This window comes from Haplochromis burtoni, unplaced genomic scaffold (genome assembly GCF_018398535.1).
Source record: "Haplochromis burtoni strain Fernald_Lab_line unplaced genomic scaffold, NCSU_Asbu1 Contig_13, whole genome shotgun sequence".
Classification (NCBI taxonomy): domain Eukaryota; kingdom Metazoa; phylum Chordata; class Actinopteri; order Cichliformes; family Cichlidae; genus Haplochromis; species Haplochromis burtoni.
Window position 1 is genome coordinate 1,673,670 of NW_024582374.1, and position 17,896 is coordinate 1,691,565.

General features: G+C 39.2%; 1 protein-coding gene across 17 annotated transcripts in view; it reads left to right on the plus strand.

Annotated features, from left to right (window-relative positions):
• The window catches only part of kif1aa (kinesin family member 1Aa), a 47,844-nt gene continuing 29,948 nt past the window's right edge, over window positions 1-17,896 (plus strand). For 7 of the 17 annotated variants that reach the window (XM_042216297.1, XM_042216300.1, XM_042216315.1 and 4 more), the window contains exons 1-14: window positions 1-357; window positions 2,893-3,051; window positions 11,469-11,542; window positions 11,675-11,857; window positions 11,946-12,011; window positions 12,099-12,277; window positions 14,153-14,264; window positions 14,539-14,616; window positions 14,734-14,799; window positions 14,891-14,908; window positions 15,019-15,097; window positions 15,448-15,526; window positions 15,806-15,948; window positions 17,329-17,367. In XM_042216297.1, coding sequence (XP_042072231.1) covers window positions 2,946-3,051; window positions 11,469-11,542; window positions 11,675-11,857; window positions 11,946-12,011; window positions 12,099-12,277; window positions 14,153-14,264; window positions 14,539-14,616; window positions 14,734-14,799; window positions 14,891-14,908; window positions 15,019-15,097; window positions 15,448-15,526; window positions 15,806-15,948; window positions 17,329-17,367 — 1,222 coding nt within the window. In that variant the 5' untranslated portion in view covers window positions 1-357; window positions 2,893-2,945. The remainder of the gene's footprint in view (window positions 358-2,892; window positions 3,052-11,468; window positions 11,543-11,674; window positions 11,858-11,945; window positions 12,012-12,098; window positions 12,278-14,152; window positions 14,265-14,538; window positions 14,617-14,733; window positions 14,800-14,890; window positions 14,909-15,018; window positions 15,098-15,447; window positions 15,527-15,805; window positions 15,949-17,328; window positions 17,368-17,896) is intronic. The other 10 variants (XM_042216304.1, XM_042216319.1, XM_042216338.1 and 7 more) reach the window with 3 other exon arrangements.

Sequence of the window (17,896 nt, forward strand, 5' to 3'; positions counted from 1 at the left end):
TTGATGCTGTTACCTCCCTCGGTGATGATGTCACTGGCTCAGTGGAGCTCGAGCATCCTTGCCAAAGACAGGGAGACAACAGAGCCGTTTTGATCGCTTCGGCCGAACATCCCAAGCTGCCTTTCCGTTTTTCTTGAGTCCCCACTGGCAGTCACGGGTGGAGGAAGAGGAGGTACAGGTACAAGGCACCAGCAGGCGGTGACTTCCTCAGCCCTTCATGGAGAAGGGAAGCTGTTAGCAGGGGCAGTGCCAGACCTGGAGGAGAGCAGCGGAGGTGGTGGTGGTGTCCGCGGAGCTGGACAATAAAACAGACGAGCACGAGAAATAGAGCCAATTCACGTTATTGGCATTGTCGAGGTAGGGCGGCTTTTTTTCAGTGTTTCCATTGTCACAGTGCTGATGCAGTTTTAATGAAGCAGCCTTTATTTACTTAGTGTTAAATCTCCTGGGGAGAGATGGGCTTAGGGTGCGGCCATTGAAGAGGCTGTCATTGTCGGGAAAAAGGCAGCCTAGAGCGATACAGAGGCATTAAAGCTGCTGTCTGACACCAGCTATGTGCTGTCATGTTGTTTAACTGCGTCTATTTTTAATAAAGAGGCTTTTATTTGTGTGAGCAGGACGGCAGCAATAAATGCACTGTCATTGGGGGACAGGTGAGGTAGACGTGTGCGCGAAAGTGTTGTGTCATAACGCCAAAAGCTGCTGAAATGACGCAATAAATGATGTTTTTATCAAGTCAAAATGGTCAGTTTAAGCTTAATAACGACAGTGTCCATGACTTGCGTTTTATGGACCTGCTGCCATCCTGAAAAACAAAGTTGTTTGTTTTTTAAAAGCATTTAATAAATTCACAGTTACCTAATCAATAAGGAAAATTTGCCTAAAGTCTTGTCAAAAACATTATGTGCATTACTTTAGTCTTTGTCACTGGGAAAATGGTGGCCGCCCAGCTGAGCTCCATCATCAGCTGATTGGTGTGTGAGCAGATTATGACCATGGATGTTATGTGGAAAGGGCGAAAAAAGAAGTGGAAATATATTTTCACAAGATGCACAAGTTGCACTGTGACATGATTAATATTTTCCATTTCAGATAACCAAACCAGAGCCGATTTATGGCACACCTTGTACACCATTCGCTCCTTTTCATTTATTAATCCTGATTTTTAGCCTGCAGTCAGTTCACACCTGTTTTGCTGTTGTACTATGTTCCCTGCATGCATCTTGCCAGTGAATCTGTTCAGGTGCCAGCTGGAGAGGATGTACCAGGAATCGGGGTGACACAGCAGATTTACATTCAGTGATGAAAGACAATCTGAGTCACGAACACGCTCTGAGTATTGGTACCAAATCTGACGTGATCCCAAATCTTAGGCATCAGTTGAGTAAAAGAAATGACAGACTCTCTTATTAATATTCATAGCTGTACCTGATGCAGCATCACTGAAATCTAATTGTATCATAGTCAAGCTTATTGATAACCACATTAAAAATTTTGATGATGAGTCATGTTTGTACTTGATCCACCCACCACCCACTAAAATCTATTGAATGTAATTTTTTTGCCTTTTGAGTGACTGCGTAACGAGTCGTTGGTGAAATGGAGCTGCTGAATGGAGCCAGACCCTGGATTTGTGGCTGGTTTCAGTGCCATTGTCATCCAGAGAAACAGCCTGACATTTAGCTGCTGCTGCACTTCTTTTGTTACAGCTTGCTTTATTATCCATTACTCCCCTGGCTGTAGCTGACCATGCATGGTCTTTTCATGTTACAGCCACTTAGCCCTGCCCTACGCTATTGTCCCAGTCTCATCAACCGCAAGATGCAATATTCCAACTTTACAATTTCTAACAAAATAATGCAAAAATAAGACAACATTTGTAATATTATGCAAACAGAGCACATGCTAGAAAAGTCTGCTATGGCATGACGATCACTTATGAACTGATGGATGTTTATAAAATCAGTAAATCTAGTAATAAGGACAGTCGTTCCCGACCTTTTTCATATAACATGCCTCTGTAGGCCTGGGAAATGGACTCAAGTATCCCTTCTTCACAATGTTAAAATTGGAACTGTACTTTTACTAAACTGTATAATAGTTGATATTAAACATGACCAACAATTGAAATAATGAGGTCATCAGGCATTCAAGAAATTCATGTGAGCAGAAAGCTTGATTTTTTTTAGATTGATCTATCATATCGAGGCCCCACCCATTTGCTTTTCACATGCTCTTTTTGCGAGGGGCAGCCAATCAGAAGAATGCTGGCTTATTAGGATACTGGATAAACGTTGATGACTGAGTGATCCCACTCCCTCCGCTGAAAAGTAGTTAAAATACTTTTAGTTGTTTTAACCCTTTAGACATTTTTTATCTAATTTTAAGCTTTCAGCTCCCCATTTATCAGTCGTGTAAGCTGGCCTAACTTTTTGTCTGTGGTTAAGCTTTTTGTCCATTTGACAGTTCATCACTGCATTTTATGTGGTATTAAACATGAACAAAGTTTCAGATAATTGATCGGTGTATGTACAAGTAATCCCTTTGAGCCCACAGCTGTAAACAGTCAGCTTCTTTACCCTTAGATCTTGATGATGTCATCGTGAAGGGATTTGAATTTGAAATATGGCAGAAAATATACTACTAACTATACTCTATGTTTCAGTCTTCCTTCTCTACTCTTTAGTGACTTTATGACTATAACTTATATATGCATTCCTTTTGCCGTCCTGTTTCTACTGCTTATCCATTACTTTGAATTAGCTGTTAAAATGCTGCTTAAGTTGATTAAGTTGCAGTTTCTGGGTTTCTTGGGGAGTGGTTTGCACATTAGTTTTTAGTTTAGTATTGGCAGCAACTCAGTTGTAATTCATATTCTCCTCCTTTCAACAGACTTGCAGACCGGCATTACAGAAAGCACCCCAAGGTGCTAAGAAGACAGCACCATGGCAGGGGCCTCTGTGAAGGTGGCGGTGCGGGTCCGCCCCTTCAATTCTAGGGAGATTGAGAAAGATAGCAAACTGATCATTCAGATGTCTGGAAACACCACTAGTAAGTACTCTAACTAGGATTTTTTCATAGAACTGTGGTTTTACTGAAAAAAGTGCATGTTTTTTTATTATCTTCAAGGCTGACTTATACAGTGAAGTAAAACTGTAATTAAGTCTGACAGATGTTTGCTTAACCTGGGGAAGGCTTCTTCTTCCACGAGGCATTAAGCACAAGGTTTTCCAGCTGTAGCTCACCTCGACCTTTAACCTTTCTGTGCGGTTGGATTACTGAACCATTAATTTCCTCTCTACATGTAAGGCGTATTTCAAGACACATCAAATTAGCAACATTTTATAGAGACTCAGACTCAGTTTCTGTGGGAGCAAACCTTTTTCCTGCCTCAGACAAAATGTGATCTAACTGAACTTGTTTGAGACAATATGTAATTACTACAGGGTCCACCTTTTCAGCAGCTAAACCGAGCAAGCAGTGAAGGATTTAGCACATCACCAGCTTTGCAAATCAGTTGAACATCACGTGTTAGGCGACATAATCTTCTCATTTATTTTGGACAAGTCCTGCTATTTATGAATACAGATTAAAAATTATTCCTTCTTCACCATTTTATAATTAATCTTTCTGTTCAAGTATATGCAGTGAACAATTTTGTTATAATCCAAAACCAGCCACATTAATTTTCCTAGGAAACCTGCTCTGTAAGTTTCCTTCACTTTTAAAAAAAATGTGCTTAAGAGCAGCACACATTCATAGATTTAACAGAGGACTGAGCGAAGAGACTGGAAAGACACTCGATATGTAGTCTGCTTAGCAAGGTAAAGCCGTTTGTCAATAATTGATGAGACTTCCTAAAATATTTACCGTTTGGCCTAATTTAGGCATCTCCCTCCTCCCTGCTCATGTCACGGGTGACTACACAACGAGCTGGGTGGCCTTTCTGGGCCGTCATATTTTTATGTGGGATGGTGTTTAAGAACTCGTTTGAAATTTTTTACTGTACAGTAGGAGTGATGTTACTTCGTTTGGCTTCCTTCTCTGTTTCTATGGCAGTGAACAATAAGTGTTTGCCTACTTCAGCAGTGTAAACATAGACCAGAGGTACCGGAGTCCATTGGGAATAAACTGGCAGCGTGTGGAGTGATAAAAAGTCCTTGAAGATGTACTGTTTTAAGCCATCTGTGAATTTGATTTTTAATCACACAAATCCCTTTTTTATGTTTTTATCCATGACATTATCCACACACATGTAAATTTAAAACACTTCACGAACACTGCCATCATTGTGTAACACTGTTTAAAGCTTGTCTTAAAAAGTGCTTTACAGTAAATTGCTTTGCAAAGATCACAAAAATCAACTAGTCGAACGAATACCAGGGTCTCACACTTAAGCTAGAAATCATTTAAACCAAGAAATAATCAGGTTTATAACTTTCCTGAGGAGGTTTATTCCATAGGTTTTGGCCCACAAATTCTCTGTCTCCTTGAGATTTCAACGGCACCTCTGGTTCAGATAAAACAATCGTGGTGATAGCTTTGGTCTTGGTTCTAATACAGCGATCTACTTTAATCTAGTATAACACAGGTTACTGAAAAAGGTATAGTCAGACCTGCATGTGGGCAAATATGGAAGCATTTGTGTTTGATTTGTCTAATTCTGATCAGAAATTTAAGACGACCTTCTAACAAAGTGGCTGCTGCTATGAGCTAGATCTGATGTCCAGCCCACAGGAGCTGCAGCTTGAAATAATGCACTGCTCAAAAACCAAAGCAAGTGCTAATAAATTAGATGAATGCAATATGAGTTTTTGTAGCAGAGGCTTGCTTCTGTTGTTCTCCAGCAGAAAGAAATAATGGGGGATTTTCAGCCACCTGCCCTATAAAGTTTATTAAAACCACAGTGGGGCTTGCAATAAATACATGCAGTATGCTTTCTGAATTTCATATTGTGTTGATGCGTTAATCTGGAAAAAGATACACATGAATTCATTTATTCTTACATATTAAAAGGAAGTCACCACTTTATGTCATATATAGGTGTGAATTTATCATATTTCTCTTTCAGTTATTTTTCCTAAAACCCAGACTTTAAACATCCTGTCAACACTTTTAAGAAGCTTCACGTTTTTCAGATGCACAAAGCTGCTTTCAGTGAGACTGCCGGTCTTTCAGTGGAGCAGATTGTTCTCTTCCAAACTGAGTCAATAGCTCTGGATGTGGGCTGGAGGATGTGAGCAGGCTGATGTCATGAAAAAGCCCATTGGTTGCAGTGTCTGGAGGGGATAGGGAATCGGGGTATAAATGCCCCCTTGTCTCTCTGTAGTCTGGGTTGAAGAAAGGGAAAAGACGAAGGAGTTCTGGATTTTGTGTGTGTGTGTCTCTCGCTTCTTTGTGCTCCCTGACATTCATGTGTGGGTCAATAGCCCAGTTCCCACAAAGCAGGAGAATGGCAGTAATCTTGTTGTCTGATAGAAGTTCCCTCCCACGCCGACCTTAATTAAGATGCAGGGGAAAGACCTGAAGGAATAAGGGGCCTCGCTTTAGAAGACTACTTGCTGCAAATACTCTGTAGATTTCTGTTAATTTTGCTGCAGAAAAGTTATGAAGACATCAAAATTTTCACCATCGCAACATAACAGTTAGTAATATATGCAAAAGCAAGAAATCTAATCAGGTATATGAGTGTAGATGCATTACTTTAACATGCATTTGGTGGTTTCTTTCACATGTGTTCATGCATTATATCCCATTTGGACTATATTCTAAAAAAATTGCAGTTTCTCATTCAAGTAGCATGAGCTTAGCAGTGCACTGCACTAAGGATATGAATTGCATATTGGAATTGGCTGCAGCCTAAACCTTGATGCTCTTTCATAGGCAGCAGGAAGTGAATAGAGTAGTTTAAAAGCCTGTGGGAAAACAGCCATGATTCTCACTTGGTTTATGACCTTGTTAACCACTGTTATGGTGACTTTATGGTCTGATTGCCATTTTAAATTGTTCTTTAGTGCATCATAATGGTGATCTAAATCATCATCTCCATTAGAGTAAAATAGACACCAAAGCAGGGTATTCTTTAAAGCCTCAGCTCAGCCCACAAGCGTTGTCCCTTGTGTCAAAGACGATAACGACAAACTTGAACTTAAAAACAGGGGTGAAATTCCCAGTATTCCCCATTCTATTTATTATTCAACATTGTGACTTTTTCCGGTAACAGTATATCTAACATCTAACGTCTTTTTGAGAGAAATTGTGGATTCATGCCTTTTCTTCATCTGTGTAGTGAAAACCCTCATTACCATAATGATTACTGCTCTTTTATGTAAAAGTGCGTCATGCAAAGACTCATTTGACAGTCAGACTTCATAAACTCAGATACAAATCAGCAAACAGCTGCTGCGGCTGAATATAGTATCTACGTGGCTTTCCTCCAGTCCCTGTCAGTGAGTTCATATCCCCTCTTTCAGACCTGCTGACGCAACCACATTTCGTCTTCTATTGACTGGGGCAGGTCAGCCGTGACAGTCCTGAGCAGCATCACTCAGTCACAATTATGAAGACCTAGCAGCTATGACAAAGACAAACATGGAATGTGCAGTAAAAGGATACTGAAAACATGACAGAAGGGCAACTGAAATTAACCTCGAGCAGATAATCGCTGCTATAATTAGGAAAAAGACGAGGAACGTGGGCGTTCCTGACAGATATAGTGATGAGTGGAGGCATTTGATAAAGTGGGAAACTTTAAAACTGGGCCACCTGATCAGCATGAGCAGTACTATTTTCAGTCACGGTTACGTAAAAAGATTATTTGATGTTATTAGGGAAATATTAGGAAAATATAAAACATATGGAATGCTCAAAATTGGAATACAGTGTAGTGGTATTCTTTCATAATACACAGCTATAAAAAAAAACATTGTTGCAAGTACATTTTAAGGTGGTAAACATTTGCAAAAAGATTAAACAAAAACAGTAAACAGTAATAAATTTTTTTGCCCAATAAGTCCTTCATTTTAAAATTCATAGGATAAATGTTTATAAAGAAATATAGATTCAACATTGTAAATATAGACTGTTAATGCAAATCATACACTGTTGTTTTAATAAATCAAATTACATTAACTTAAAATATTTTGTTATCACATGCCGGTTTTTACAGTTCAGTTAATTACCTCCATGCAAAAACTGAATTAGAAACAGCTTTTATTGAGGTATTTGGGTATTTAGAACACTGAAAAAAAATATGATCAGCAGTTTCTCCGTCTTCATACATTTTTAATATTTGATTACCAAGATATCTTATGTGTATAGTAAAGATGAATGGCAGTGACCCTGGTGTGTACTTTATGTTGATAAATGTATCGATTGGGCTTTTACTTCAAAACACTCCAGACGTGGTGACAAAGACGGAAGAAAATGAACTGCTCGCTTTTCTCGTCTAATTGTCTGCACTTAATGACGGGTCATCAATTAAATCTACAGCTAAAAATTAAAAAGTGCTTCCATCATAAAAAGGGAAGATAGATGGCAAAAGTGGATACGGCAAGGGTTGAAGGAGGTCTCCTCTGTGTGCTTGAAATGATGCAGAAACTGTCCTATGGTGGAGAGATAAGCGATGATCACTGGAAGAGATACCTCAGCTATTGATCTTAAACACTCAGTCCTGCTCCCGTGTCTCACTGCAGCCCTCATATATGGTCGGTTACTAAATTAGTTTAAACAATTACTCAGTCAGAAATTCTCTTTTTGTTTGTGGCTACTTTCAGAAAAACGTTTCATTGCAAATAAAAACCTTACATGCATTTAACAAGCTTTGTTAGGATAGTATAAAAGAAGTCTGTACCCGTGCAGTCTGCAAAGGCGGTACCCGGTACTTCCGCTCTGATGGTAATTCGTGCTGCCAGTCACCACCACTCCAAAGTAGTTACCTTATCTGAATGCAAGACACTCTTGTATTCTGTGCTTAAGTAGGGATGCAGAGGGCTCATCTTGTATGAATCACAGCGCTGTTGAAGATGAGTAAGTTTAGAGAGGATGTCATATAGCGAAGGCTTCTGGGCAATAATGAAATCCTTGGTTTTTTGTGTTTTTTTAATTTTAGAGGTTTGATAAAGCAGCACGGTGGCACAGTGGTTAGCACAGCAAGAAGGTCCTGAGTTCAATTCCACCATCAGGCCGGGGGTCTTTCTGTGTGGAGTTTGCATGTTCTCCCCGTGTTTGCGTGGGTTCTCCGGCTTCCTCCCACCGTCCAAAGACATGCAGCTTGTGGGGATAGGTTAATTGGATAATCCAAATTGCCACTAGGTGTGAATGTGCGAGTGAATGTGAGTGTGAATGGTTGTCTGTCCATGTGTGTTGGCCCTGCCACAGACTGGCGACCTGTCCAGGGTGTACCCCGCCTCTTGCTCTATGACAGCTGGGATAGGCTCCAGTGCCCCCCACGACCCTGAAAAGGATAAGCGGAAGCGAATGGATGGATGGTTTGATAAAGTAGTTCATGTCTCCTTTCAGTTATTTACCGAGTGAGTGAATCCAGAGTTTGTAAAAGCAGATCAGCGTTTTCTGTCAGAATGGACAGTTTCCTGATTGTGTAATATTTAGGTAATATTTACTATACACCCAGTTAAAAGCAATAAGTAATGTGACTACTAATACTGCTTAGTGAAATATGTCAGAAAAGGAAATTACTGCATAATAAAAGATGCAACACAGAATAAGCTGCAGTGAAGCAGCACAAACTCCTTTGCTGCTACGTAGGAACTGTCTTTTGTTTCGGCAGCTGTTATTTTTTAAAATTTAACCCTTTTTTAACCCTTATTTAAATAAGAAGTAAATGTAGAGAGATTAGTAATCTCCTTTGGGAGAGCATCCTGTTTCAGATAGGCAGCATTAGCAGAGCATGTTTTCCGATGGTGGGAGAAGCCGGAGATTCTGGAGAATATCCACACAGACGGGCACAACATGTTTGTGTGACAGTAGCAGCACAGGCAACAGTGCTAAACATTAATAATAATTAGTGAGCAGTCTAGATTTGTGATAGTCAGCAGCAAGATACGATGATGATAAGATGAATGAGGATTATTTTTTAACTTTCAGCCAGGTTTACCTTTAACCTAACCTAAGCAGGCCAAAAATCCTAAAACATTGTGGAAAGGTGAAAAATGGACAAAAGAAGAACATATTTCTTTAAAACTCCATATTTTAAGTGTATTGACGTTGATTGAAGATCCTCTCTTCGAATGTCCTTATGGTTCTCGAAATTGTTTCTGTTAGCAGCAAATACAGATGACACTGCTTGGATAAGTATGGCAAATATGAGGACTGTAGTACATCTATGTTCATATCTGGCCTTCTTCCAGAGTACCAGGATGAGTCACGGCCAGTAAGTGAAGTCTCATCTCTTAGTCATGGCGAGGATTAGATCTGAAATCTGAAACCCAAGTCAACCACACTGGCCTATATTTCATAGCTGGGAACAGTAGCAGTGTAGAGAGGAAATAAAACTGTGTACACTTACTTGAGCTCGTACTTAGCTCTGGGCCTTTTCCTCTTTTATCGACCACATCTGCATTAGTAGAGAAAATGGTCTGGAGCCCAGGGAGCAGGGAGGAAGCATCATGTTGGCACCAAGACCAAATGAGATATGTGGGCACACCAACATGTGGAGTAGTATTCATGCCAAAAACAAAAAACAAACTAATCTCGATTTCATTGTGTCTGCTGAGTTTGGACAAATCAGGGTTTGATGCACTGTTTGATGCACAGCAAAAAAAATCTCAAGAAATACTCTTTATTAGATGTTTTTGCAGAAAAAAGATAATTTGTGTATCTAATATTTTACGTTGTGTTTATATTGTAATGTCTACGAATGAAAAACAAGCACAATAATATTATCAAAAGGTTTTACGTGTAACTTGAAATATTGTTTTCCCCAAAAATGTGTTTTTCCACAAGTTAAATCTATAAAAAGCTGTAATTAGTCCTTTGGTTCGAAGTGCAAAACCTTTTCCACTCAAAATACTTTAAATACTCTATGCTTTATTTTTGAAACCAGTGTATCATCATCATGTCGATCAGGCCTCGGGGCAGACATCCTTAACATGACGTTAGATTAGCCATCAGTACGATATGATTTAATTATAAATCACTGTTTAACTGGATTTTCTTGAGTTGTCGTCATTCTGGGGATCAGACTGTTAGTGCTTATTCCAAAATCAAATTTTGGCTGCAGAGATGTCTGCCTTCTCTTGAATGTAATGAAAATGTAAAAATCTGGTGTATTTTGGTGCTCAAAACTTGAAATAAAAATGCATTTAAATAACTCAACATCTCTTATTAAAAATATTGAAATACTTATTTAAAAAAAAAAATCACAGCTTTTGATGTGAACAGTGTCATGTAGGAACTATCCTTTCCACCATCTTCAATGACCAACATCAGCTGAGAGGAAACTCCATTAATATTTAAACCCGGCCTGTCTTCATGAGAAGATGCATGTTTCCTACTTCCTGCACAAAATCTTCACAATAAGGTTTTGGCACTTTTTTTGAGTAACTACATCATGAAACATTGAGTATTTCAGATGTATTTTTTGTTTGTTTATTCTGTTATATTTAACAGAAACCAGGCATCTCTGCAGTCAATATCTCGAAAACTGGGCAACCTTCACCAAAACAGTCTGGATGAAAAAAAAAGCAATTCAATCTGGAGGGCAAAAATGATTTAGAGCGAATTGTCCCTTTAATCTGGGATGAAGTTATACGCTATCAATATGCATACGCTGTGTGAATACACTGTTTGATGGGGAGAAGGCATTTCCTGTTTGAGTACCGAGATGGATGCTTAAATAGCTCATGGAGGATTTGTGATTTACAGAACAGCTGGCAGACACAGGAAGACATAAAAGCATGTAGACACTTCACTGGCCTTCTGGGAAGACTGAAAGTTATAACACTGACAAAGGTGGAATTTATTGGAGGGCTACCAAAGGTCAGCGGAGCCTGACAGATTACAGCTAAAAGCGGCTGGTTGTTTCAAGCTGTATGCTGTTGAAAGATGAGCTGAGCGCAAGGTGTCCTAGAAAAGTCCTGACAGGTAACAAAATAACTGGCCTTTTTGCCTGTTTCTCAACTGGTTTACCTCATTGACTGGCTGACGGTGTGTGACCTCAGCCTTTGATTTAACAAATATTGGATTGTATACTTTGACGTGGTCTCCAATGCCTTCTGTTTGGTCCTCTTCTGGATGAAGTGTTCCAATGTGATGCGTTTCTGTAATGAATTTATGTAGGCCAAGCCCAATAACTTAATCCCAAAGGTAGCTGTTGGTGCAGAAAGGAGAGGTGACTGAAACCTTTCCAGCTCTACTAGCACAACATGATACTAACCCAGCTCAGATCCAGTTTCACATGGGTGGTTCTCACCCTCCCTCTGACCCATGTTCCTTGTCCTGTCTTTCAGCCATCATCAACCCTAAGCAGGCCAAAGACAACAAGAGCTTCAACTTTGATTACTCCTACTGGTCTCACACTTCGGTAAGTCATCCGTGCACCCCCGGAGCCCAAACACAACGCATCCACATATTTTCATCAGTTTTGGATATATTTGTTCAAGCCTTACAAGACATTTTTAGTCTTAAATGACCAATTATTGATCTCTGTCCACAGCCCGAAGATGTCAATTATGCATCTCAGAAGCAAGTGTACAAAGACATCGGAGAGGAAATGTTGCTTCATGCCTTTGAAGGCTACAACGTCTGCATCTTTGCATATGGTCAGACGGGTGCAGGCAAGTCCTACACCATGATGGGGAAACAGGATGTGAAGGATCAGCAAGGAATTATTCCCCTGGTACTGACACACTTTGATTAATTTAACAGGGCACATAATAAATTAAATAATTTATCTTTTTGCGGATTATTATGTTTTCCTCTTCCAGCTGTGTGAAGACCTTTTTACAAAGATAAATGATAATACAGACAACAGTATGTCCTACTCTGTAGAGGTGAGTGTGGGCGCCCCTCCTGTTCATACAGTGGATTCAGACCTCGCATCTGTTATAAATGTTCAATCAACTGTCAATTTGAAACAGGTAAGCTACATGGAAATCTACTGTGAGCGTGTGCGGGACTTGCTGAACCCAAAAAACAAAGGGCACCTGCGTGTGCGAGAGCATCCTCTAATGGGACCTTATGTGGAGGACCTGTCCAAGCTGGCTGTCACCTCCTACAATGACATCCAGGACCTGATGGATTCTGGCAACAAGGCTAGGTAATGTAGTCAACTATTTCTCGAGTCTCAGGAAAAGGCAGTGAACCACAGGAGGAGTGCTAAGTTAGCACATTAGCTTAGCAAGTAGCGTAAACTGCCATAAACTGTGTGAGTGCAACACTAAGGACACATATACCCAGTGTTGCCAACTTAGCGACTTTGTCGCTATATTTAGCGAGTTTTCAGATCCCTTAGCGAATTTTTTTCTAAAAAAAAGTCGCTAAAAAAAGACGTGAAAGCCCGTATTGCTTTTACTCTCAACAAGCAGCGGGTGCTGTAACGCAGTCAGTTCTTCTTTTACTCTTTTACTCTTATGCTGTTTTGTGGATCACAAGGTTTAAAACTACTTATAAACACACACACACACACACAAAGTAACTCCACCAGAGTGCCTATTTTTGGTCACTTTTGCCGGTCCAAGCCTGGGTAAAGGAGCAGGGTTGGAATTGTGACATTAAAAAAAAACAACAATTGCTAAAATAAATTTAATTTGTAGTTCTAAATAAACTCTAAATGCATTTAGGACGTTTTTTACTCACTTTATGTCTCTTCCACGATGTTATTTCTCTCTCCAACAACATAGGTTACAATTAGATTAGCATGACCAATTATGCAAATTAGGCAATGACGTCATTTAGCGACTTCTAGCGACTTTTAGGACAACCAATAGCGATTTTCCTTACTGAGGAGTTGGCAACACGGCATATACCTGCCAATTAACAACAAAATAGAAGCACAAACTTGTTAAGCGAGCTGTTCCTCACAGCAGGGCTTATTATTCAACAGATATTTACATAAAAATGTTCCAAAAGGTACAAAGACCACAAACAGGGTTGGAAAATGCAGTTCAGTAGCGACTCCAGTTAATAGAAATTAAAGCAATAAGTTATATAACAGTTTACCTCATGGACAGTTGTTATGGAGGCTGGTTTTCTGGACACATGTTTCTGTTGTGATATTGCATTTTAACATTGCAGTCTATGTGGATTAACTCACTTTTGAAGGAAATTGAAAGTGGCTGTTTGGGGAACTGCAAATTCTATTTAGCTCTATTTTAGCTCCAGAGGAAATTAAATGAATGAAAGGGCTAATTAAAGAGAGACTCCATTGAATTAGTCACTTTCTTTCTCTCTTAAAGTAACTGCACACCGGATATGAGGTTTGCAATAAGGAATGAATGAAACTCTAATGAAATGTATGTTTGTGGTGCACTATAAAAATGTCAGATGCATTGCTTAGCAGGCTCCAGGTTTTTCCATTTATAATTCTAGATTGGTTATGATTGTGAGATATTAAACGTCTCTCTTGTTCTTAGACTCTGAGGTTTTTGATTTTGGCTGTAGAATTGGTTGAAATTCCCTCCAAAAATGATTTGGGGCTTAAGGAAAAACCTAAACATCGTGGCTTTTTGTGCTTTAGTTTTGACCCCTTTTTAAAAATCTGTCTTGCATAGAAGGATGGATACATCCACTCGGATCATCTATGAATACATACAGTGAAAACAGAAGGGAAATGAAGGGAACAGTTAATATCAATTTAAATATTTATATATAAATATTAAAACGACAATAGACACAGGAAAAAAATGAATGATCAAAATAAAACAGGAAGCATGAAGATGGGAAGTGTCATAAGGTTTGGGGGATAAAACACAAGCACAGTGACCATGACGTTTACCTAAACATAGCTGCTGTTACACTAAATATACTTTTTTTAAAATACGCTTTATATATAACTACCTATTTCTACTTTGAATAGTGTTTTATGAGTGTGTCATATAAAAAAAACATTTTCATTAAATTATACTTAAACCCACATCCTGCTAGCTAAAATCTGAACTGTACAAAGTAATTAAAATTCATTGTCTCTGTGCAGGACTGTGGCTGCCACCAACATGAATGAGACAAGCAGTCGCTCGCACGCCGTCTTCAACATCATATTCACCCAGAAACGCCACGACACAGAGATGGATAACACTACCGAGAAGGTAGAGGATTTTTATCTGATCCTCACTGAATTTGTTTAACATCGAGTTGCTGTCTCGGTTTATCTGCCCTCTGACTGATGACGCTGATTTAAGTCTTGATGGGACGTGGAAATCAATGACTCCTTGAAGGTCATGAGGATAATTCTTAAGCTGTTAATAAGGCCTGTCTCTATAATAAAGATGAATGCCTATTGATTCTTTTTTTGTGTTGTTGAAAGCCCATGTGTTGCATCTTATTAATTGGATTCTACTGATTTGGTGTGTGCTGTTTTAGGTCAGTAAAATCAGTTTGGTGGATTTGGCTGGCAGTGAGAGGGCCGATTCTACCGGAGCCAAAGGGACCAGGCTAAAGGTGAAAACACTACAAAAAAAAATCTTAAATCATGTTTATTTATCTGACTAAATCCATGTTAAAGCAGTCTGTGCTTACTGTCATCGTAATCCTTATCTGCCTACTGTTCTGTCACAGGAAGGAGCAAATATCAACAAATCTCTAACCACGCTGGGGAAAGTCATCTCTGCTTTGGCAGAAATGGTCTGTATTAACCATTTGTTGTATTTTTTAAGGTGAAGTCGATTTTGTGTTGGATAAAAATTACAGTTTCCACTGTCTCATTTCATTTTAGGACTCTGGGCCGAATAAGGTGAGTGATTCACATGTTATTATCCTAATTCATTATTTATTTGAACCTATAGTAAACACAGAAAAAATTAATTCATGCTGACTTTTTGTGTGTCTTTTATTTATAAACAGAATAAAAAGAAGAAAAAGGCAGAAAGCTTCATTCCATACCGAGATTCAGTTTTGACTTGGCTACTGAGAGAAAATTTGGGTATGAACACCGTTTTTCAAAGGCATTGAATGTCTCTAATATTTCTAACATCACTGTGATATGTAAAAGAATCCCTCCAGAAAATTGTGCGTCTGAACCCCAAAAGCTAATCACTTTTACATTTTAATGCAAACCACAACTTTTCTGTTAAATGTAAGATTTATGTTGTACTTATGTAATTGTACTATATGTAATCAAATGACATTTTTTGGGTGTAGCAAAATCTAAATTTTAACTTGTTCAGACAGTGTTTTCCTATTTTCCTGACACCACATTCATGCAGAACTAGTGACAATCAAGTACACATTCTGAACTCAAAGCATAAATTTACATCTGTTCTTCTCTGTCAGGGGGAAATTCTCGAACTGCGATGGTTGCTGCTCTGAGTCCAGCTGATATCAACTACGATGAGACCCTTAGCACGCTCAGGTAAACAGAGCAGACAGCACATTTTGTGCTGCAGATTTTTCCTCCCACACAGCTGGTGAATGTTGCTTTGAAGGACACCGGTGTTGGTGAAACGCAGGCATTGTGTAATCCACGTTTCCCTCAGAGGTTTGCCTCACTTTCACACTTCAAACATCCTTCACGGGTTGCAGCTGCAGCTCCGGGCTGCAGAGACGGGGATGTCGGGGGAATTATGAATGTGTATATATGTGTGTGTTTCTCCTCACACACCTGTGTCTCAGTGATCTTTTGCATTCCCAGGTATGCTGACCGTGCCAAACAGATTCGCTGTAACGCTGTCATTAACGAGGATCCCAACAACCGATTGGTGCGTGAGCTGAAGGAGGAGGTGTCTCGCCTGAAAGAGCTCCTCTTTGCTCAAGGCCTGGGTGACATCATTGAGAGTAAGGGACCATTCATTGGATTTATGTGCCCATTATCTGTAGATTGAATTTTAAATTGTTCATAATGGTCTTGGACCCTTTTTTTAAGAGTCAGCCTCAGCTCAGCCCACTCACAAACAAATTTGTTCTCCCTGTGCTCACAGAAGCCGTGATGTACTCACAGACATGTTGATCTGTTCAAATAGGCCAAGAAGCAAATTAAGAACCAGCCAGGGCAATAAAATCAGTGGGAAGAAGTTAATGAAAATGAATAGATAGCAAGTGGTTTCAGACAGCAGTAGGACCAAACTTGGCACGAATGCATTATTCTCCCATTTGTGTCTAAAAACAGGCTGGAAAAAATGGTGTAGGCGTTGTTTCTAGCATTAGCATCTGAAGCTAACACATCATACCAGCTATGTGAGAGGAAATGTTTTGCCTCCACTCCTGTCCTTAGACAGGCAGGGTGCTCTTACATAAATAACACGGCACAAGTTATACATCTCCTTATATTGGGAAGTGAATTCATCTTGATTAGGTATCATCTCAGTAGCACTTTTTTATGTCAGAAACCATTACAGATACCACAGCCTCAGTTATCCACAAGCACCGATATCATATTCCCTTTCTTAGGCACCTGAACAGTTTATAGTGTGTTTGGTGGAACACAAAACTTTTGGATGAGCTGTACAGCAAACCATATATTTGTTCAAATCATTTAAAAATGGTCGAAAAAACAAATATGGTCAAGAGTTCCAGCTCAGTAATGTAAAACAGCATCAGCAGGAGAATCCTAGCAGCCTGTTTGCACAAAGACACAAAGTTGAACAGTTGATTTATAGTAGAAAAATTATCTATGGAGGGTGAAACTGTTTTGTAACTGGCTGTAAACATTTTTGAATATATGAATATTTTAACATGGGATTGATTCATTTTTGGAGCCAGCCTCAGGGTGACATTAAAGGAACTGCAGTTTTTGATACTTCGTTTGAGGTTGATGCTCACTCATGACTCACCTCTCCTATGCATTAGCTTAGACTATATTACACTTGTTTTTCCCAAAATGTAATCCACTAATTTTGGTTAATTTATATAATTATATCTATATAAGTTATAAAGTATATATAATTTTGGCCAGAACATATAGTATTAGCTCATTGCATCTCTAATCTTGATACCACTTTTACTGCAGTACTGCAAACAGATGTATTAGATGGATGTTATATTATTTTGAAACCATGCACAGTTCCTTTCCCAGAGAAAGATCAGGATTAATGTTTGGAGCGCATAGAGCATATTAAGACTGCAGTGCTCAGGTGTTCACCAATAGCTAAATGAACATTTTTACCTGTGGAGAATTTAACTAAAGGTGTTGTGCTGTCTCTCTGTCTCTTCTCCCAGCATATCGAGCGTCTGGTGCTGATATCGAGGGTTTGAAATGTGTGTTTTCTGTTTCTTGCTTTCTGGCTTTGCAGCTTAGAATTGCAGCTGATTAATGTGGCAGTGTTAAAGTGGTTTTTCAGTGTTCTCTGCAGCACCAAAGGAACTGTTCTGATTGTTTTACATGATTTTTAGTGAAACGCGAGAAGCTAATGTTAATGAAATACAAACAGCATGTTTTCCACCCCTATTCAGGCTTTGCTATATTATGGTGCTGTAGAGATCTGAGTATGACTTTATAGATGCACTGATAGGTCAGCGGAGCAATATAGTATGGAAGCTTGTGCACCATAATGGGATTCATTTCATCTTTAATTTCCCTGACGTAGAAATTGTGACATCCATTTCCCCTGGCAGGTCTGTCTGTGTACGACGCGCTTTATTTTTCCGGCAAGAAAACACACATATCACATAAAAAGATTTAATGACACATGCAATGCAGTGCAGTAAAGAATTAAATCCCCTAATATATTCTAAGCAATATATTCACAAAGCATTTAAAAAATAGATAACGATGTAATAAAAATCT